The 22,003-nt window shown below is 35.6% G+C and overlaps 2 protein-coding genes across 3 annotated transcripts; one reads left to right on the forward strand and one right to left on the reverse strand.

Annotated features, from left to right (window-relative positions):
- Positions 1-1,382: 1,382 nt before the first annotated feature.
- On the forward strand, positions 1,383-21,366 carry LOC131156999 (uncharacterized). 2 transcript variants are annotated; one of them, XM_058110808.1, is made up of 10 exons: positions 1,383-1,471; positions 2,263-2,327; positions 2,449-2,568; positions 2,695-2,762; positions 18,617-18,725; positions 18,818-18,886; positions 19,808-19,865; positions 20,414-20,649; positions 20,756-20,807; positions 20,911-21,366. In XM_058110808.1, exons 2-10 carry the CDS (start codon positions 2,325-2,327, stop codon positions 20,976-20,978), a joined length of 783 nt encoding a protein of 260 aa, XP_057966791.1. In that variant the 5' UTR covers positions 1,383-1,471; positions 2,263-2,324; the 3' UTR covers positions 20,979-21,366. The 2 variants fall into 2 exon arrangements, with proteins under 2 accessions (XP_057966791.1, XP_057966792.1); XM_058110809.1 differs by lacking the exon at positions 1,383-1,471 and adding an exon at positions 1,526-2,123.
- On the reverse strand, positions 4,836-7,537 carry LOC131156998 (uncharacterized). Its single transcript, XM_058110806.1, has 4 exons — positions 6,636-7,537; positions 6,397-6,533; positions 6,203-6,278; positions 4,836-6,084 (listed from the first exon to the last, which is right to left on the reverse strand). The coding sequence occupies exons 1-4, from the start codon at positions 7,309-7,311 to the stop codon at positions 4,979-4,981; spliced, it is 1,995 nt and encodes a 664-aa protein (XP_057966789.1). The 5' UTR covers positions 7,312-7,537; the 3' UTR covers positions 4,836-4,978.
- Positions 21,367-22,003: the final 637 nt, after the last annotated feature.

Here is a 22,003-nt window from a genome sequence, read left to right on the forward strand (position 1 = left end):
AGTATGATACCGTAACAGTTCAACAAATTCATTTAAAAAAAAAAAACCTATTATTAATTTATCTCATGCCACACGTTTTACATTAAATCACAATTAAATAATATGGCCGAGAAAAGTACATTTTTCTAAAAATCCAATCCGATCATCTCTGAAATTTTATTTAATTTAAAACATACAATTTTCGAAAAGTGAAGACGCCCAACCTACTCACCAGGTTTTTCCCAAATACGTTTAATATTAAAAAACTACCATTTCTTACGCCCGAATCATTCAGAAAAATCATATACGACATATATGTAACATATATTCAAGTTTAATCGGTTCAAAATTTAGAAAATGCTGACATAATCTATCCCCCTTACCTTATCCTAGGAGTGGTGTCTACGATGCCAAAACCAAAAAATCCTTGATTAAAACGTTGGTGGTCCAAATTGGAACCCTTGGATATTTTTCGTTCTTCAATTGGCGTAGATTTCGCCGAGAAAATTGAGGAGAGAGAGAGTTGTGAGAGACAATGAGAGAGATAGAGTGGAGAGAATGGGGGGGGGGATCTCTGTAATTTCAAAATGTAACTTTCCTGATTCTTCAGGAAAGTTACACACACACACACACACATATATATATTTAGGATCACTACAAGAAGAGTCACTTGACATTGTCTCACTGCAAATATCTCTTTTATGTTCCCTCCCTCTATATTGAATAAATGAAAAGTACTGAACCCTAATTTGTTTTTTCCATGTCTCTCAAATACCATTTTAGTAGGAGTTCAAAGAAACAGTTTCCCTCCCTCTATATTTAATGCACAAGGTTTTTGTCAAATCACTCGAGAATTTAGTAATTTAATTTAACTTAACTTAATATTACATTGTGTAGTTATATTCCAAGAAAATTCTATTGATTTGATTTTAAATCACTTGAGAATTTAGTAATTTAATTTAACTTAATGTTACATTGTGTGAATTAATATCAAATCACTTGAGAGTTTAGTCCCGGAAATAGAATTTTCTTAGAATATAACTACACAATCCGAGCCCGCATGCAACTTGGGATAGGTCATTGACAAAATTCTAAAATTCTAAAAGTCACATAAGACTACAAATGCATTAAAGTGTAACAAATTTTCTTAATCTTTGCAAAGCCCAAAGTAAATAATAGCAATGAAAAATAAAATTACTCACCACAATAAACATGTAACGTAATTTAGGAAAATAATATATTCATGTTTTTGGGAGAATCTATTTCATCAAGCAATAAAATTAGGCCCGAATTTTTTTAGTATTTATAATATAAATAAATGTGTGTGTATATTAATTTTATAATTTACACAATGGCCAAAAGTCCGACTAGATAATGGGCGGGTAGGAACTCGGGCTTGACCCGCACCCGCTCCATCGCCTCTTCAGCTAAAAATGAAAAACCCTTCTCTCGTCCATTTGTAGGAAACTAAAACCCTTGCACCGATCAACTGGTAATCTCTCTTTCTCGCTCTCTCCCTCTCCCGCTATCGATTGGGTTATTTTTCAAGTCTCTCTACATGAGAATCACAGTTTTGTCTCAGTTTCTTCTCGTGAATTTTTTACCTAATTAATAAACAGTGATTTTGGGTTTATATGGTCTGTATTCTACTGGTATTGTGAATAAGATGTCAACGCGATCTAGATTTATTGAATTCTTTGATTTTTTTTTTTGAAATTTTAGAACCACAAATTAATACTGTGATAGTATGGTCCTTAACGTTTCACTGCATGCTTAGACTCGACAATTTTGTTTCTCGTTGGTGATAGTAGAAAGAAGAAGAGAATAAAATTGGACGAACAATTTTTGAGGATTCTTGGGCCTATGATGGATTTCTTTGTTTTCCTGAAGAACTTGGTGTTATTTTGGACTTTGGAAATTTATAATTTCTTTGTGGCTTCTATTGAACTATGTTATAGTCGCGTGCAATTAGTTGTCTTCATTTTGTTGTAAGGTGTTATTGGAGTTCCAAGCAATTTAAAAAAAAGAAGCAGCAACCAAACAGATTGTCATTTTCTGTTTTCAGTTTTGGGAGCACAACCAAAAGGTTCACCCCATATTTGGAGAGCATTTGGATTTGAAGTTGTGTTGGATTTAGATAAGATGTAATGTAAAATTGTATTAAAATTTGTTTAAATCCACCTAAATCTAAATCCAAGGTCCGAAATCCATGCTTCCAAATGCAGCATCATAGTTTTTGTTTTTCTGTTGATTTCTGTTTTTCTTTCTGGTTTTGGATTTCAGATTTTTTGAGGGTGATACAAAACAGTCCCTAAGGCTTTGTTGAATCTTAGTCGCCACTTGTCATGGTACGCTTCTCAACCCAGCTGTGTGGTTTTGTCATTTGAACCATCATAAGCTTTTTCTAGCACTGATCTGGCTATCAATTTGTATTAGTTTGCTGATATTTGTTGTTTTTGCCTCTTACAGCCACAGGGAGATTATATTGAGCTGCACCGAAAGAGGCATGGCTATCGCCATGACCACTTTGAGCGCAAGCGAAAGAAAGAGGCTCGTGAAGTCCATAAGCGTTCTGCTATCGCACAGAAGGTGCCCATCATCTGTTATATTGCATTTTAAGATTTATTTTTATTTTTCATTTGTTTTATTTTATATTATTGTTCTGTTTACATTAAAAAATTATCATCTGATTTTGGTTGAATTTCAATGGAACAGGCTTTGGGTATTAAGGGCAAGATGTTTGCGAAGAAACGCTATGCCGAAAAAGCTCAAATGAAGAAGACGTGAGTTTTTTGTTGATGGGTTTAATTTTTTGTGTCATATATTTTGTTTCAATTTGCATTTTGGTTCAAATGAATTATTCCACATTTATCCTTAAAATCAAGTGCAAGTTTATGGTATATACTGTTGGGAATAAACAACAAATTCCCGAAACCTGTGAAAAACAAAATAGAGAAAAATAACTCCAAAAAAAAAAAATAAATCAATCACACGCACAAGACAATATTTACGTGGTTCGGCAATTTTGCTTACTTCCACGGAATTGCAGGGATTTCAATATTATCAGGAAGAAAACACAGAGAGTGCGGCGATACAATGCTCTCCCTCTCGCTCTCTCGCAGGTACAACCACCCAAACCCTAATTACCCGAAAGCAATCCTTTTATATGTTGCGCCTAGGGTTCCGTTCCGAATGGACTCCAAGTCTTTGCTCCATGGACTAAGCTTTAGGATAGAAATCTCTAATTAAATAGGGGTCGGGTCGGCATCCAAATTAAAACACAACTAGGCTCCACAAAAGCCCAACAAATCTCCCACTTGGAGACTAGTTCAATCACTAGTATCAACCGCAATCCTCCTAAACAAACAATCCCTCATCCTTGCAACTCAACCTCCTCTCCTCAAGCTAGAAGACCAACTGAAGCTGCACACAGCTTCAGTTTCTCAATAGTAACACCCTTAGTCAACATGTCTGTTGGGTTCTTAGATCCACATATCTTTTCAAGTATTACCAGCTTATCTTCAACGAGGTAACGGATAAAGTGGTATTTTGTTTGTATGTGTTTCGAATTTGAATGAAAAGGTGAATTTTTGGCAAGAAAGATTGCACTCTGACTGTCACTGTGTAGAATGCCCATCTTCTGCTTCTTTTTCAATTCTTCTAAGAAACCATGTAGCCAAATCATCTCCTTTCCAGCTTCAGTTGCTGCAACATACTCAGCTTCTGTAGTAGACAAAGTAACAATCTTTTGCAAATTTGAAGCCCAAGATATAGCTGTACCACCCAGAGTAAATACAAATCCAGTAGTACTCTTTTTACTATCATTATCACCGGCAAAATCAGCGTCTACATAACTCTGCAGTTTCAAACTTGCACCAGTAAAGCAAAGACATGTATCTGATGAACCCCTCAAATATCTCAAAATCCACTTTACTGCCTCCCAATGCTGCTTTCCTGGCCTACTCATGAATCTGCTCACAACTCCCACTGCATGTGCAATATCTGGCCTTGTACACACCATAGCATACATCAAGCTGCCAATAGCTGAAGCATAGGGCACCTTGCTCATATGGTCCCTTTCTTCTTCTGTCTTCGGTGACTGTTCCTTGTTTAGTTTGAAATGACTACCCAAGGGTGTGCTCACTGGTTTAGATTCATTCATGTTGAATCTGCTGAGAATTTTCTTCACATACTCTGACTGTGAAAGTTTCAATGTACCATTAGCCTTGTCTCTAATAATTCTCATTCCAAGGATTTGTTTTGCAGCTCCCAAATCCTTCATTGCAAACTGTTCTGACAATTGCTTCTTCAAATTATTAATCTCCTCAATATTAGACCCTGCAATAAGCATATCATCTACATATAGCAGTAAAATGATATAAGAATTGTCAAAGAACTTAACATAACAACAGTAATCAGCTTCACATCTCTTGAACTCAATTTTATGCATAAAACTATCAAACTTCTTATACCACTGTCTTGGAGCTTGTTTTAGACCCATGGTTCGAAATCGCGGTCGCGGGTAACGTCGCGAAACGGTCGCGGGTGTCGCGGGTCGATGGAGACGCGGGTGTTACGTAACGGGAAGCGGGCGTAACGGTCGTGAATTTTTTTCACGCATGCACAACCATGCGAAAATTAAAAAATAAGCATGAAATCCATTAATACATGATTTTTAATGAATTTTGAAGGCTTTCATTCAACCTACAAATGCTTTTTAATAGGCATTATGATTTTTATATTAATTTTAGTGCGCTGTTTACAAAAAAAAGCATATTTTTTTATAGTTTACATTACTTTAATGAGTAAAAAGATGTAGAAATGTAAGAATCAATTAATTTAAGTCATAAAGTTACTAAAAATGAATCAATACTCAATAGACTTAATACTCAATATACACATTACACATACATGAATTTAAAAAGTGATTAATATCAAATATCAATAAATAATTGAAAATACATGAATACAATATTACAAATTTATAATATAACACATGTCACCACCAAAAAGAATGACGTGGAGGGTCTTCATAATTTGCATCTGTATCTTGAGATTGGGATGGGAAATTATCTCCCCATCCTTGTGGAAATACATAGTTGAATGAACCCAAGTTTGCATCATTTTGTTGTTGCTCTTGAAAATGTACTGGTGATGAAAATTCTCCTGAATAATGTCTATAAGTTGGGGCAGGGGCTGGCTCTGGGTAGTGTGTAGAAGAAGACTCACTAGATCCTGAGATTCCTAATCCACTGGGATAAAAATGTGAGTCACGAGATGCATAATGTGGATATGCTGGATGAGATCCAAATGATTGTGATGATGAACCATCTAAACCAAAGTCGCCAAAACTACGAACCACACCATATGAATCTTCAGTAGAATCGCTAGGGTCACCACGAGCACTCCTCCTTCTCCTGGGTTGTGAAGATTGGTTCCCTGGAGGAATACCCAAGTCATAATTTTCAGGTATGTCATGTAGTCCATAAGGATCAGAAGGATATATATCCCTTCCAAATGATGTCCCTGTATCATATCCATAATTATATTCTACACCGCCGCCTCCACCACCACCACTGCCACCCCCCCCAACCCCAGCTCCAGCACCACTATTACCATCATCATCACTTGGTGGGCTCAAACCAAGATTGTCATCACTTTGTGTACGTTCAGGGCTTGAACCTGAATCATCATGCGCGTTTATTGGTGGTTGATCACCTCCTTCTGTAGTACCACCAACCTCTTCATTTAACCAATTTGAATTGTCCTGACCATCGAGTAGTGGTGTCTCTCTCTCCTCTAACCATTGACTTAAAGGATCATCTTCTTCGAAAATGTAGTCCAAATTGATAGGATTGAAACCCTCTTCAATTTCTCGTTGGCTTCTTCTCATTGTACGTCTTAACTTTAACCTCATGTTGTAATGTACGAAAACAAGTTTTTGTAGTCTCATATACTTTAATCTATTTCTTGTTTTCGTATGGATGAGGCTAAAGGTGCTCCAATTACGCTCACAGTTCGAAGCTGATGTGGTCTGGCTAAGAACTCTAATTGCTATTCTTTGGAGCTCAGGAGCACACAAGCCATAATGAATCCACCATTCAGCTGCATGAATAATTAAAAAGAGTTTTATGTTAGTATAGCGTATTTCAAAAGTCAAATTTGAACACAAAGAGAGAAAATAGAGTAATTTTCCATTATTTAGCTATATAGCCATATTTACCAGGATTTGTTTGTTTCACTGCCCTTTGAGCCAACGGGGTTCCAAAAGTCTCCTGCCTATCTCGATATAGCAACAACTAAAAAATGATGATTGTGAAATATAATTAATTAATTAGATGTATTAATAATTATTCTTGAAAGTATTACAGAATACTAGAACAATTCATTATTCAATTTAATGGAACAAATACTTACTTGATTAATAGCCCGAATTTGAGTATCTATATCGGGTACCAACTTGGTTATCACTTTTTTAACTCCATCCATGACTTCTCTAGCAACTTCAGGAGAGGGTGGGGCACCATAAAGAAATTGTGGGTTCAAAAAATACCCTACAATTAAATTTAGAAACATATTAATCAATAGTTTTCTAATGCAACTATGCATAATTTAAAAGTTAAAATAATAAGAAATTGTATTTGATTTACACTTACCAGCAGCGTGCAAATCTTGGTGCAACTGAAAACTCCACCGGTTGTCAATAATTTTCCAATAGTCTTTGTAAAACCGGCAATCTTTTTGAATGGCCAACTTCGCCCTATCAATTGCCTCGTATATGAAGCCCATGGTTGGTTTTTCATCACCATCAACCAATTTAAGAACTTTCACCAAGGGTTCTTGCACTTTAATTATATCAGAGGCCTTTTGCCAAAACTCTTTGCCTAAGATAATTTTCTTTGAATCATATGCTGGGCCTGATTTTGCCATTCCAAACCTTGAGTTTTTCCAAGCATCAGATGTAAACATTTCCCTTAGTGCTTGTTTATGCCTGACAATAGTCTCCAAAGCAATGAAATTTGTGGCAAATCGAGTGATGGCAGGGCGAAGTAACTCTCTATTATTTGTGAATTTCTTCATGAAATTCACTGTCCATGTGTGGTTGTAAATAAATGAGGTTATTGTTCTTGCATCTTCTAAGACCTTCTTCACGTTACTTTTCTTACCAATATCTTCAAGAATAAGGTCTATGCAATGAGCTGCACATGCTGTCCAATAGAGATTGGGCCTCTTCTGCATTAATAATTTTCCTCCTGCCTTCATTGCAGCTTCATTATCAGTCACTACTTGGACAACATTCTCCTCTCCAATTTCTTCAACCACCTCATCCATTAATCTGAAATGAAATTATATATTCAATAATTACTACTATTTAATTAAAAACATGCAAGTCCATAATACTATTTGTATATACAATTAAAATTAGAAAATTACCTGAAATAATATTCAGCTGTTCTGCTTGGCACATCAGAGGCATCAACTGATTTATGAAACACGGTGCCTCTATCACAATAAACTAAAAAGTTTATAATGTGTTTTCTAGTTGGTCCTGACCAACCATCACACATAAGTGTTACACCTCTTTCCTTCCAAATTCCAGCAAAAGAAGCTATATAATTTTTCATTTCTTGATACTCTTGCTCCAAATAAATTTCAGATATCTCATAGGGTGATGGACCCTTCACCCCCTTTCCAACCTCTGCAGCAATATCAAGCATAGGCTGCATAAATGGAGAGTCAGCTACATTCGTTGGAATCCGATTATAAATTAGGAATTTTCCAACCGCTTTTCCTAATTTACTTCTTAAACCTTTCAGTAACTTTGTGTTGAGTTTTGGTTGTTTCGCACTCTTGCTTCTTTCTAAAATAGGATCCATTGCCTTTAGTCTAGCTTCAGGGGCATCAGGATTGATCCATTGTCGTCCACTACCTCCAGCTTCTCGACCACTATAAGATCGAGCTCCTGCTCTATTGAAACCACTGGTAGCACCACTGCCAGAGCCACCTCCCTCTTCATAAATATTACCCCTTCCAGTTGTTCTTGCTCGAAATCTTTGTCTATCTTCCCATTGTTGTTGTGATCGCATGCTTTCTTGTCGAGCAAATCTCATACTTTCTTCTTCCAAGTCTTCTTCATCGCTCAAATTCTCAAAATCTCCTCTAATTTGGGCTTCTGCTTCTTCTTGCCTTTTTTGTTTATCTCTTTTCTTCTCAGCATACTGTTGTAGATGTTTCATCATTTGTTCTCTTACTTGTGTGGTCACATTTGAGCATCCAGCTACTTGACCCTTTTTATGTGCCAAGTGTTGTTTCAAGCGTGTAATGCCCCCTTTGATTATCTTCCCACATAATTTACACATAATAACATGTCTATTACCGTCTACTGCAGTACCAAAATGCCATCCAATATCTTCACTAGGTAAGTTTTCATTTCCTCTATCACGTGACATATTGATAGACTTAATTTGATGATCTCTACACAAAATATAAAGAAAATACAAAGTTACAACTTACAACCTTCCTACAATGACAGGAATAATATAATTAGTAATTTAGTAAATATTAAATAATAAGTACTAAATAGTCCTAATTTTAAATACTTATTACGTAAAAATAAGTATAATATTTGATTAAAAATAATAAGTAATGTTATTATTTTTATATTTAAATAAACAAAATTATAAAATATTAGATATTTTATTACAAAAAAATATATTCCTTTATCTTTAAAAAGATATTTTCATTATTTTTTATAGCTTGATTTTATTTTCATTTATAACTATAAGAAATTAACAGGTGAAAAAGATTTTTACTCTATTTTCATATACATCATAGCATCACAAATAGAGATCCATACATTACAAATTGACTATTTAATTTTTTAAACATTTTCTCAGTATATGGATTAAAATTAAAATTTTCTACAAATTCTAGTAGTAATTAGTAAAAATCAAATTTATTAATGTATTAACTATTAGATTAATTTTTTTTTATTAAGTTATTAATTTTTACTTTATTTGATAACTAAAAACAAAAAATAGATGTAAACATTTATTTTACCTAATTTTAAATTTAAGGTCAAAATAATGTTTTAAAACTTAAAAAATATTAATAAACAGGGTCAACCTACTCAAGAAATGGCAAGTAGATACACATGTAACATAAAATGGGTGACAGATGTTATTTAATTTTTTTTTCTTTTATAATATGAATATTATTTAATATTTTTTCAATAGATGGGAGTGAATATGATATCTTCTTTATCAAAATGACCACTTTATCCAGCTGACATAAATAGTATGTTAGCCAATTGGTGCCATGAATTAATTTTATTTCTATAAGTTTGGCAAATCCTAAGACTAAATATTATAATAATTGTGCAGAGTATTCCTTGGAATTCTTTAAGAATGGTGAAAAATAGAGCTCAATTAAGCCTAGATAATATAAAATGCCATCACATGGATGTCTTGTGTACATACATTATTTTAATGCTTTGTTTAGATGGTGAATGCAGTAGTGGATTATTGATATTCAAATATTATTATAAAAAAGGCTTCAATTATTATTGGTAAATATTAATTATTTACTAACCTTAAAAAATATTAATTATATAATATTAATAATTGCTTGCTATGTCATGGAATTAATTTTCATAATTATCTTTTAAAAAATATAATACAATTAAAATATTTATAAATTAAGAAAATTTTATTTTACATAATTATTAATGATTTCTAATTTTTTACTCTATTAAATTACTTTTTTTTTAATTCAATTTAACAAACCTATTTTACAACAAAATATAATTTTAAAAAATAAACAGAATGAAAGGAATGAAAAGGGCTGTGGCCTGTGGTGCAACAAAATATAATTTAAAAAACAAAAAAAACATAATGAAAAGTGCTGTGGGTGTTAGAGTGTCTCATACGCTGAGGCCTGTAGTCGAGTCAGACCGAGAGAGAGGAGGGATTCGAGGGAACTCAGAGGAGCCTCGAACAGTCGAAGGAGCGAAGCAAAAGCAGCGAGCCAGCGATGACTCCAAGCTCCGAGTCTCCGAAGCTGAAATCGAGAGGCTGGCTGGTGCGACTGCGACGACTGGCGGAGGAAGGTGCCGACTGCGATGACTGGCGGAGCTGCTGCAGACCTTTTTCCGTCGCCGGTGACTCGCCAAGTTGCTGGAACTGGAAGCCTGGAACTGCAAGTCTGCAATTCTGAGTAGATCTGCTCGGTAGCCTCGAAGCCTTCTTATTGCCGAAGGCCAACAAATTTTCAAGGTCAGTTTGTAACTTTCCTTTTTAGCCTTTGAATGGCAGATGGGTGTGGGGACTGGGGAGAGGGGGAAAGCAGCGTTGCTGCCTGCTGCCCGTCAGCGAATATGCTACCTGTCGGCCATGTAACGGTCCGTAACGGACGTTACGACATGTAACGTTGGAGTATCGGCAGTTACGTGCCGTTACGCCTCCGTAACGGCCGCTACGGCCGTGAATTTTTTCCGAACCGCGATATCGGCCCGTATCGGTTTCGGGCCCTCTGATTTCCGTTACGTATCGGCCGTTACGCTACGTAACGGCCGTTATTTAAAACCATGTTTAGACTATACAAGCTCTTTCTTAGTTTGCAGACTAAATTCTCTTGTCTCTGGACAGTGAACCCTTCTGGCTGAATCATGTAGATGTCTTCCTCCAAGTCACCGTAAAGGAATGCCGTTTTCACATCTAACTGCTTAAGATGTAGATTTTCTGCAGCCACCATTCCCAGTACCAGTCTAATTGTTGATATCTTCACAACTGGAGAAAATATCTCTGTAAAGTCGATGCCTTCCTTTTGCTGAAACCCTTTGACAACTAATCTGGCTTTGTAGCGCTTGCTACCATCATGTTCGTTCTTTATTCTGTATACCCACTTGTTGTGCAGAGCCTTCTTCCCTACTGGCAATTCAGTTAGTTCCCATGTCTGATTCCCCAACAAAGAGTCCATCTCATCCTTCATGGCTAACTCCCACTTGCTTGAACTTTTGTCCTGCAAGGCTTCATCATAACACTCTGGCTCACCACCATCAGTTAGCAGAAGATAATTTAAAGCAGGTGAATAACGCTGTGGAGGTCTAGTGGCCCTGGAAGATCTACGGACCGCAGCTACAGGTGTAATTTGAATTTCCTGCGATTCTACACTCTCCCTATCATCTTCACCCCTTTCCTGGACAGTATTTTCAGTCAACTCATCTAAGTTAATAAACTTAGAATTTTTCTGATCTATCGCTGTGACATCTGATACTACAGTTGACCTGTCCTTGTACATAATCTGTTCGTTAAATATCACATTTCTACTTCTGATGATTTTCCTGTTTTGTTCATCCCAAAACCTATAGCCAAATTTCTCATCACCATAGCCAATGAAATAGCATATTTTGGACTTTGCATCAAGTTTACTACGAGCATCAGAATCAACATAAACATAAGAAACACAACCAAAAACTTTTAAGTAAGAAAAATTTACCTCTTTATCGCTCCAAATCTCTTCAGGAAGTCTAAACTCCATGGGAACTGAAGGTCCTCGGTTTATCAGATAAGCGGCAGTACTGACAGCATCAGCCCAGAAAGTTTTTGGTAGTCCAGCATGTAGTCTCATACTCCTAGCACGCTCGTTGAGAGTTCTGTTCATGCGCTCAGCCACACCATTCTGCTATGGTGTCCCAAGAATGGTCTTTTTCATTTTGATTCCATGTGTAGCACAATACTCTCTGAACTCTCCATCTATGTACTCTCCTCCGTTGTCCGACCTCAAACACTTTACTTTCAAACCTGTGTCTGTCTCAACCATAGCCTTCCACTTCTTAAAAGTTTCAAATACATCATATTTATTTCTCAGAAAATAAACCCATACCTTTATGGTTGAGTCATCAATGAAAGTAACGTAGTACCTTGAACTCCCAAGGGATGCAACAGGAGAAGGACCCCATAAATCTGTGTGCACTAACTCCAATTTTTCAGCCTTCGGTGTTCTGCCACTTTTCAAGAAACTCACCCTTTTCTGCTTTCCTAAGATGCAGCTTTCACACAAGTCAAAATCAACGGACTTCAACTCCGGTAGTTTTCCTTTTGACAGCAGTATCTTCATCCCCTTCTCACTCATGTGACCAAGTCTACGGTGCCATAAGTTTGTATCAGTACTTGCTTCAGCAACTGCAATTGTACCTCTTGGACTTGAGGTCATGTATAGAGTACCAGATTTCTTTCCACGAGCCAATACTCTGGCTCCCTTTGTAACCTTCCAAGTGCCACCAGCAAACAGCATCGCATGCCCTTCATCATCAAGCTGTCCGATAGAAATCAAATTCCTTCTTAAGTCAGGAATATGTCGTACCTTCTCTAGTAACCAAACAGACCCATTTGGCAATGACATCTAGACGTTTCCCATACCCAGAACATCCAAGGCTGTACCATCAGCCAAATACACCTTACCAAAATCTCCTGCTACATAGTTCTGTATAATTTCATGGTGTGAAGTAGTATGAAAGGAAGCTCCTGAGTCCAAAACCCAATCATCAAGTGGACTGTCTACTGCAAGAAGTAGTGCATCCTGTACCTCTTCTGTTACAGCATTAGCAGAATCATCCTCACTCTTCTTCTTAAGACTTTTGCATTGTCTCCTAAAGTGACCCGTTTTCCTGCAGTTCCAGCATTGTCCCTTTTGGCCAGGTCTGGATTTACTTCTGTTTCGATTATAATTTCTGGATTTTGATCTACCCCGATCTGAATTTCGGTCATTACCTCTGCCTTTGGTCTCAAGGTTTAGGGCAGAGCCGGATCCTGAGGTTTCGCCTGCATCTCTTCTGCGAATCTCCTCAGCCAGAATTAAATCCCGTATATCATTATACTTCAGTTTTTCCTTTCCAGTAGAGTTGCTTACTGCCATCCTCATTGCCTCCCAACTGTTTGGCAACGAAGTCAAAACAATCAGTGAACGAATCTCATCATCAAAATCAATTTCTACCGACGTTAATTGATTTGTGATAGTATTGAACTCATTCAGATGTTGTGCTACAGATGCGTTTTCTGCCATCTTTAAATTAAATAATTTCTTCATCAGATGTACCTTGTTATTTGCTGATGGTTTTTCATACATACCAGACAAAGCCTTCATCAGATCTGCTGTAGTTTTCTCCTTCATGACGTTGTGTGCAACAGACCTGGACAGAGTTAATCTTATAACTCCCAGTACCTGTCTGTCAAGGAGAGTCCATTCCTCGTCCTTCATAGTAGCAGGTTTTTCTCCTAGAAGCAGTAGATGTAACTTCTTCCCATAGAGATAATCCTCGATCTGCATCCTCCAGTATCCAAAGTCTGTGCCATCAAACTTTTCTATTCCAGACGCCTTTCCTGCTTCCTCTGCCATTGCTCCCACTCGAACCTAACCCTAGGCTCTGATACCAGTTGTTGGGAATAAACAACAAATTCCCAAAACCTGTGAGAAACAAAATAGAGAGAAATAACGCCAAAGAAAAAAAAAATCAATCACACGCACAAGACAATATTTACGTGGTTTGGCAATTTTGCCTACGTCCACGGAGTTGCAGGGATTTCAATATTATCAGTAAGAAAACACAGAGAGTGCGGCGATACAATGCTCTCCCTCTCGCTCTCTCGCAGGTACAACCACCCAAACCCAAGCCTTCACTCCATGGACTAAGCCTTAGGATAGAAATCTCTAATTAAATAGGAGTCGGGTCGGCATCCAAATTAAAACACAACTAGGCTCCACAAAAGCCCAACATATACTATGAGAAAAAGAATCAACTAATAAAAGAAGAAGTGGTGATGATAACGCTGTTATATTTTTAAATAATTGGTGTTTACTAAATTATGCATATGTGATGCTAAATGAGAGTTCAATAAACTTAAAGAACATTGAAGAATGCACCTTTTATGTTTGTCAAGATAATTGTTAATGACTAGGCACTCTGGAATTTCACCAATTCTAGCTTGTTGGTGAAGATGAGTGCATGGTGTCATCTATATTTTATAATTTTTTTTTTCTAAATCTTCTGTTCACTTCTCATAGCTAATGAGATCTGTTAGAGTTAATTATTTAGGCCTATTAGCTCAACTAAAATTATTTAAAGGATCATTGCTAGGGTTCTTGCTAATAGTATTAAAGAGGTGATAGGGAATCCCTTTTCTACTTCTCAGGTGGCATTTGGGGATGGTAGGTATATTTTGGATGCTGTCCTTGTAGCTAATGAGATAGGTGTAAGAAGTGGAGTTTAATTTCTAAGCAGATTTTGAGAAGGCTTATGATAGTTTTAGCTGGTTGGTGCTAGATGGAGGGTTTGGATTTGGGTTTTCCTGTCTATTGTTTCCTTTTCTGTGATTGTTAATGCCTAATGGTCAACCTAAGTCTTGGTCTTCAGTGGTGAGTGAGACAAGGGGATTCCTTATCTACTTTTTTTTGCTTATTTTGGTTGTTGATGTTGAGTTGGATGATTGAGAGGGCCATTGGTAGGGGTCATGTTCAGGGCATTGTTGTGGGTAGAGATGGTGCAACTGTGACTTGCTGATGATATGATTCTCTTCTTGTCGAATGATGGGAGCTTGTTTGGTAATATTCCACTCTTCTGCAGGTCTTTGAGTTAGTATGAGGGCTTAAGATTATTTTAACTGGGTGTGATCTTGTTGTTACTAATTTGAAGCCTGAGGTCACTTTTAGTTTGGTAGCTCGGTGGGGTGTCTGATTTTGGAGTTGCCTTTTTCCTATCTAGTGGTTTCTCTAGGAAGGAACCCCTGGTTTGCTAGGTTTTGGAATCCAGTGATCACTATGATATCTAAATGTCTAGATGGGTGGAAGGGTGCACTCTTTTCCTTAGGGGGTCACATTACATCAATTCAGGCGTTTCTCTCCTTGATGACTTATTTTTTATTTCTTTGTTTAAGATCCAGGTGGGAATGGCTTATAAGCTTGGGAGGATTATGCAGGATTTCCCTTGGTCAATGGTGGGTGAGAAGAGGGATCATCTTGTGAGCTGGGAGTTGGTTGGTGGGTCCAGGGAGGAGGGTGGCTTGGGTCTCTGCAATTTGCTGTTCAAAAACATCGCTTTGGTGGGTAAATGGTGATGATGGTTTTCTTTGGAAACTAATTCTTTTTGGCATAGGTTTATTAAACGTAAATTTGATTTGCTGGTGAATGGATGTGATGCCAATATTATAGCTATAGTTTCGCATATAAGCTCTTGGAAATTCATCTCGCTGGCAACTTCTTTATTCTTCCCTAATATCAAATCGAATGTGGGATATGGGTGTAGAGTTCAGTTCTGGAAGGATGTTTGTTTGTCTGTTTCCTTTTCCCTCCATTTTCTGTCTTTCTTTGCATCTTGATACTTCTATTTCGTCCTTTCTTGTTTTGGATGGCTCTTAGGTTTCTTGGCATCTTAACTTTCATCGTAATCTTAACGGTATGGAGGCTGAGGATATTTCTTCTCTCTTGGGAGTTGTTGGATCTTTTCGTCATTTTCATCATGCGGATATTATCTGTATCTGATGTTAGGATAATACAGGTGTTTCACCTGTAAATCATTCTATGCTCATCTAAACAAATTTTTAATAGGTTGTGGAAAGCTGAAGTCCCTTCAAGGTAATGGCTTTTGTGTGGATCACCATTATCAATAGGGTTAACACGAATGATTTGCTGCTGCCTGCTGGTCCGAACCCCATACATGGCTTTATCCCTAAATGTCTGTGTTATGTGTTGTGGTAGTAATGAGGTAATTCATTTTTGCATTCCCCTATAGATTGGAGGCTTTGGAATGGTCTTCTTTATTTGCTGGGAGTGTTGGTTTGTTCCCTTATTTCTTGAGTGTTTTCTTGATGGGTTGATTTTGAAAGATTTTTGGAAGGTGTAAAAAAAAATGTTAGGACCCTGTGGTGGTTTTCCTTTTTGTTTTGTTTTTGTTTTTGTTTTTTTTTGTGTATGTTTGTTATTTGGGTCATTTGGCTGGAGATAGATGTCCATATTTTTTGAGATCGTGGGTCTTTTGTGGATTTTGTTTGAGACCGGATTGTTCTTTTAGCATCTAGTTCAGTGTTCGGTTCCAGGTGTTTTGGTATTATGGTTTTGTTGATATTTGTCACAACTGGCCGGTTCTTTTCTGTTTGGTATTATTGTCAAAAACTAGAGAAACAAAAATAAGAAATGAAAACCAAAAATCAGAAACAAAAACTAAAAATTAGAGACTAGCAACTTGTTGGGTTGATATTTATAAAACTAATACAAATTAAAAACTTAATTAAAAAATGCTCATTTTCATCTTTAAATCAAATAATATTATAAAAATATGATTAAAATAATATAATTATAAATAATACACATTAAAAAATTACTATAATAAAAATGAAATTTATTATAATTATTTTACTTAATTGTTCTACTTTCAAAATTTACTTTACAATAAAAATTTTATTGGATATGACAATTGAAAAATAGTAAGTATTTTATAATTGGCTTTATTATTATTTTTTGAAATTTATGTAAATTTTTATTTTAATTAAATTTAAATTCATATGGTCATTTAATTTTGATTTTAATTTTAATGTGTATAAAATAAATAATTTAGTTAAAAAAAAACTATTTTTGGATATTAAAATTTCTAGCAACAAGTTGCCAAAACAACTGAAAATCATAAAATCTGGTTTTTCAGTTTTTTGGCAAATAGCTGAAAACTGACAACATACACAAACGTGTTTTTATAATCTGTTTTTTAACTATGGAGAAACAAACCTTTAACTTAGTTTTGGTTTTCTTTTCTTATTAGCTTTTTCTGTTTCTCATCTTCTTTCTGCATGTTTATTTCTTAATATATTTTTTTTTTTCTACCAAAGAAAGAAAAATCTTCTGTTCATTTCTCTTTCTGTTCATGTAATTTATATGTGTTTGAAGGTCTGGGAACTGGTAAAAAGAAAATATGAACTATGAAACAGATTACTTATTAGTGCAACAAAATTTCTCAATCTTGGTCTAACCAAACAGAACTTGCTTAGTTAGCGGACTGATTGTCTTACTGTATCAATATTGCACCTTTGTTTGGATACTTCTAATGAAGTCCCTTGGTCTGTTATCGATAACATCCAAAGCTAATGCTAAATTGAAAAATTAGGGTAATTGGTTGCATATTTGTGGTGCATTGTGAGCCTTAAACTGAAGTATACTCTTATATAAGCAAGTTGGAGAAAAGCCTTGATTGGGTATTTGGGTCCCTCAAAATTTTTTAAAGGCCATGGATGTTGCTGCAAAAAAGTAGAGTTTGGATGCTGTTCCATCTTTTCTAATTTTAAAATGTTACATATATATAGTGTTTTCTCTTTCCTTCCCCCTAGAGAAAGGGCTTTTATAGCTAAAAAAAGAATGGTTGAAACTTTCATCCTTATGGCTGGAGGATGACCCTAGAAAGGATCTCCCTCGAAAGGAGAATGAAGACCATTGTAGCCATCTTTCTGAATCGAGGCCCTGCCCGGCTCGCGTCGTTCCAACAACCGGCGGGAGCAACTCAGTATTTGATCGTGCGCAGTAACTGGGAGTCCTATTACACCTAATTTACAATTGTACCCTCTTTGAAAAAATGATTCTGGAGGTTAGCTAGATATTGCATTTGTGTACATGTGTTGGTAAATGTTTGTCATCTGACCAGAAAGTTGATGAGCTGCTCTTGGTATTAAGCGCTAAGATAATGTTGGAATTAGAGTTTCTCTTGGAAGTGTGTGAAAATTAGTCTTGCAGGTTTTACCCCTTTTCTACTCTGTATTACTATAGACCCATTGTGGTCCGCCCCTTCTCCGGACCCTGCATACGCGGGAGCTTTGTGCAGCGGGCTGCCCTTTTTTTTTTCCTCTCTCTCTCTCCCTTACCATACATAATGAGCCTTTTTCTTCTTTCTTGATTCTTGATGGTATGTTTCTTGAGATTTTGACTTTTGCAGGAATCTTAATGATAGGGGAGGCTGAGGAGCTTTCGTAGATTTTTAATTTGTTGAATTCTTTCTAACCTTCTTATAGAGGGGATGCTAGGGTTTGAACTTTGGATGTCTATGGCATGTTCTCTTGTAAATCATTTTATTATCATTTGATTGATTCCTTTAATTCTATTCCTATTGCATCGTTAGTGGAAAACTAGTGTACCCTCCCAGCTTACGGATTTTGCGTGGATGACCATCTTTAGTAGCATTAATGCCAACAATGTGCTTTATATTAGAGGACCTTAGAAGGTTTTGTCTCCTGATATGTGCATGATATGTTATGCTAGTGACGAGACTTGTGCTCACCTGCTTTTTCTTTGCTGTACAACTTGGAATTTATCGAATAAGCTTTTGGATTGTTTGGCGAATGTGGGTGTATGCAAGTTCACTGGAAGCGCCTTTCTTGATTTCTTTTAGAGACTGAGAAAGTTATGGTGGTGTATTGCTTTTGTTGTTTTCTAGATGGTATGTTTGGAGACGAACACCCACATTTTTTGATTTCGGTGTTCTCTGATCATCAGCATGATTGGATGGTTTTGTTAGAATAACATATTTGCATATATTTATTATTATTATTTTCTTTTTGGATGCTAATTAAAAAACTTGCTTTGGGTCATTGTTTTACTGTCTCAACAGACTGGCTATGCATGAGGAATCATCAAGCAGGCGCAGGGCGGATGATAACGTTCATGAAGGAGCTGTTCCTGCCTACCTTCTTGATCGTGAAACGACAGCACGTGCTAAAGTACATTCTTGATGCATGTTATGTTTTGGGGAGGGTTGGGTCCACATTCATTGCTTTCTCTCAGTAAACCTGATATCTGTGCTTACATGCAGGTTCTTAGCAACACTATAAAACAAAAGAGGAAAGAGAGAGCTGGGAAATGGGAGGTTCCTCTACCCAAGGTGAGATTTTCATTCAACTTCTTGTTAAAATAAGCTTTTTGTGATGTGTTGCTTCCTTTAATTCCTGTGCTTTCTTCCACACACAGTTTTTCCAGCCTTTCTTCCTTTTCTGGAGGATTCTTCTTTCTTTTAAAATAAAAAAAATTTAAAACCAAGGGCCTGTTTGGCGTTGTTGCTGTTTTCTGTTTTTTGTTTATGTTTCTACACAGTGAAAAACAGATTATAAAAATGCATTTGTTTATGTTGTCAGTTTTTTATTTTTATTGCTGATTTTCAGCTTTTTATCAAAAAATTGAAAATCATATTTTATGGTTTTCAGTTATTTTGGCAACCTGTTGCTAGAACTTTTAATATTCAGAAATAGTTTTTTGAATTAAATTATTCATTTTATACACTTTTAAATTAAATGATCACATGAATTTAAATATAATTAAATAAATATATATATTTCAAAACATAATAATAAAGTCAATTACAAAATACTATTACTATTTTTCAATTGTCATGTACAGTAAAATTTTTATTGTAAAGTAAAATTTGAAAATATAAAAATAAAATAAAATAAATTTATTAAATTTTATTTTTATTGTAGTAATTTTTTAATGTGTATTATTTGTAATTTTATTATTTTAATCATATTTTTATAATGTTATTTGATTTAAAGATGAAAATGAGCATTTTTTTAGTTAAGTTTTTAATTTGTATTAATTTTATAAATGTTAACCAAACAGGTTACTATTTTCTAGTTTTTCGTTTCTGTTTTTGGTTTTTGTTTCTCTAATTTTCCACAGTGATACCAAACGGCCCCCAAAATTATAGTTTAGACAAATGAATTTTCTCTGTATGGTGTAAGATCCTTTTAATGAGCATTCTCTATTTAATTATTATATATATATAATTAGAAGTCCATTTCCATTTCAGGTCCGGCCTGTGGCTGAAGATGAGATGTTTAAAGTGATCAGATCTGGTAAAAGAAAAAGTAAGCAGAGTCTAAACCTTAGTCCTATTTCTTTAGGTGTTATTGAACTTTTTGATAGACTTTATTTTGGATTCATAATTTTGAATCTTCTTGTTTGATTGCTTTTTATTTTTTAACGCTAAATTATCTGGTGTGAATATATTACTTATCACAGCATTTTTTCAGCACAAAACATTTTTTGTGCGGCAAACTTTTAGATCTGTCTGTTTGGAGTGGGAATTGTGAACAACCAAGGAATGCTTAAATCTCAAACATGGTTTGATAGTTGAAGGTGACCGACTCAAAACATGGTTCATTGGGCCATAAATTTCTTGTGGCTGACAATTAATTAATGAATGCCTGTGCTTATGATTGAGTGCATTTTAGACCAGTGCACGGAGTTTGTAAGACTAGCTTAGGGAAATATGATTCTTCCTCTCTTCCCTTTCTTTAAATTTAGTTATAAGGCAAGATTTTATTTTATTTTATTCTATTTCATTTTAAAGAAAATAGAATATAAAGCAGATTCTCAAGGAATAGTTATGATTCTGTCATTTTTGTTAATGCAGCCAAACAATGGAAAAGGATGGTCACCAAAGCCACCTTTGTTGGGGCAGGTTTTACAAGAAAGCCTCCCAAGTATGAACGGTTCATTCGTCCTACAGGATTGCGATTTACTAAAGCCCATGTGACGCATCCTGAGCTTAAATGCACTTTCAATCTTGAGATCATTGGAGTGAAGAAAAATCCTAATGGTCCAATGTATACCTCTCTTGGTGTTCTGACTAAAGGAACCATAATTGAGGTAACATGTCGCGTTTCTCATTTTGTGTAATGTGGAATTTACAAAAGATAATTGGAGTTGTTTCATGCTGCTGTCTTCATTACTAATACCCCATCATGAATTTCAGGTGAATGTCAGTGAGCTAGGTCTTGTCACACCAGCTGGAAAAGTAGTTTGGGGTAAGAGTTGCCGTCTGCTGAACTTCGTATGGATATAGATGGACTTCATTATTCTGCTGCTTCATTTATTTGCTATTCTCACGTGTGTATGTGATAAATTCAGGGAAATATGCTCAAGTGACAAATAACCCGGAGAATGATGGTTGTGTTAATGCTGTTCTGCTCGTGTAATTGCCATGGGATTGCTACTGTAAATTGTCTCTGCAGTTGACAGTTTCGTGTGCTCATTTGATATGCTTGCAACTTGAAAGAGACTGTGTCCTGTTGTGTCTCATCTGCTGAAGCGGCTTTAAAGTTGTAAACATAGGTTTTGATCCAATGTTTAGGATATTTAAATTATGACTAAGAGCCAGGGTGCTCTTCACTGCAGCTAAACATGCTTTATGTTGCTCTGGTGAAGTGAATCCTCTCCAACCTGACACTGTTATGAACTGCATGTAGTTTTGCTTTTATTTCTGTGAAAGCTCTGTAGAAAGAAGCCAATAGTTGTATGTAGTGGACCTAGAAGTTTAATTTTCCCATGAATACAACATGTAGTACGTCCTAAACAGTTTTACAATTTTCATTTTGTATTATTGAAAGTTGTTCCATTCATAAGATTTTATTTTGTCAAGCATGTTTTTGTAAATGCTGATAAATTGTCAGCTAGACACTGAAATAAGGTGTTAAGAAAGTGTCCCTTTGTTTTTTTCTTCTTTTTTTCTTTTTTAAACCTCAGTTTGAGTAACCTAAGTTAATGAAGCATGACCTAATCTAAATTCTACATTTTAAATCCTTTTCTAGAGGAAAATAACTCACAATTTCATGGCATGAACAATAGGCATAATTTCGAAAGCATAATTATCAGATCAAAGATTAAAAGAAAGAAGCAGGAGCAAATATCCTAAATGACAATCAAACATTCTTCAAATTATGAGAGCATAATTATCAGATCAAAGGTCAAAAGAAGAAGCAGGAGTAAATATCCTAAATCACAATCAAGCTTTCTTCAAATTATTCTTGACAAGATCCAAATGCAATAAAATAGGATGATTGTAACCCCCATTTGTAGGAAATGATAATTTAGGCACCTTGATCAGTCTGAAATCAGAAGTTTCTGTAGTATAATCATAATAACAATCAAAACAAATCACTTCAAGATGAGAAAAGTTAAAAATCAACCAGACCACTGGTATGGCAGCGTGTTCTTGTGCTAC

Source organism: Malania oleifera, chromosome 6, assembly GCF_029873635.1.
Source record: "Malania oleifera isolate guangnan ecotype guangnan chromosome 6, ASM2987363v1, whole genome shotgun sequence".
Taxonomy (NCBI): Eukaryota; Viridiplantae; Streptophyta; class Magnoliopsida; order Santalales; family Ximeniaceae; genus Malania; species Malania oleifera.

What these genes read in the sequence shown, in the direction of transcription:
- LOC131156998 (XM_058110806.1), bottom strand. Translation starts at nt 7,311, where the DNA reads ATGGATGAGGTGGTTGAAGAAATTGGAGAGGAGAATGTTGTCCAAGTA. An exon ending in CCAAGATTTGCACGCTGCTG is followed by an intron (nt 6,534 to 6,635) that starts GTAAGTGTAAAT and finishes ATTTAATTGTAG; the next exon opens with GGTATTTTTTGAACCCACAA. An exon ending in AGTGAAACAAACAAATCCTG is followed by an intron (nt 6,085 to 6,202) that starts GTAAATATGGCT and finishes TTATTCATGCAG; the next exon opens with CTGAATGGTGGATTCATTAT.
- LOC131156999 (XM_058110808.1), top strand. An exon ending in AAAGCTCAAATGAAGAAGAC is followed by an intron (nt 2,763 to 18,616) that starts GTGAGTTTTTTG and finishes CTGTCTCAACAG; the next exon opens with ACTGGCTATGCATGAGGAAT. An exon ending in AAACGACAGCACGTGCTAAA is followed by an intron (nt 18,726 to 18,817) that starts GTACATTCTTGA and finishes GCTTACATGCAG; the next exon opens with GTTCTTAGCAACACTATAAA.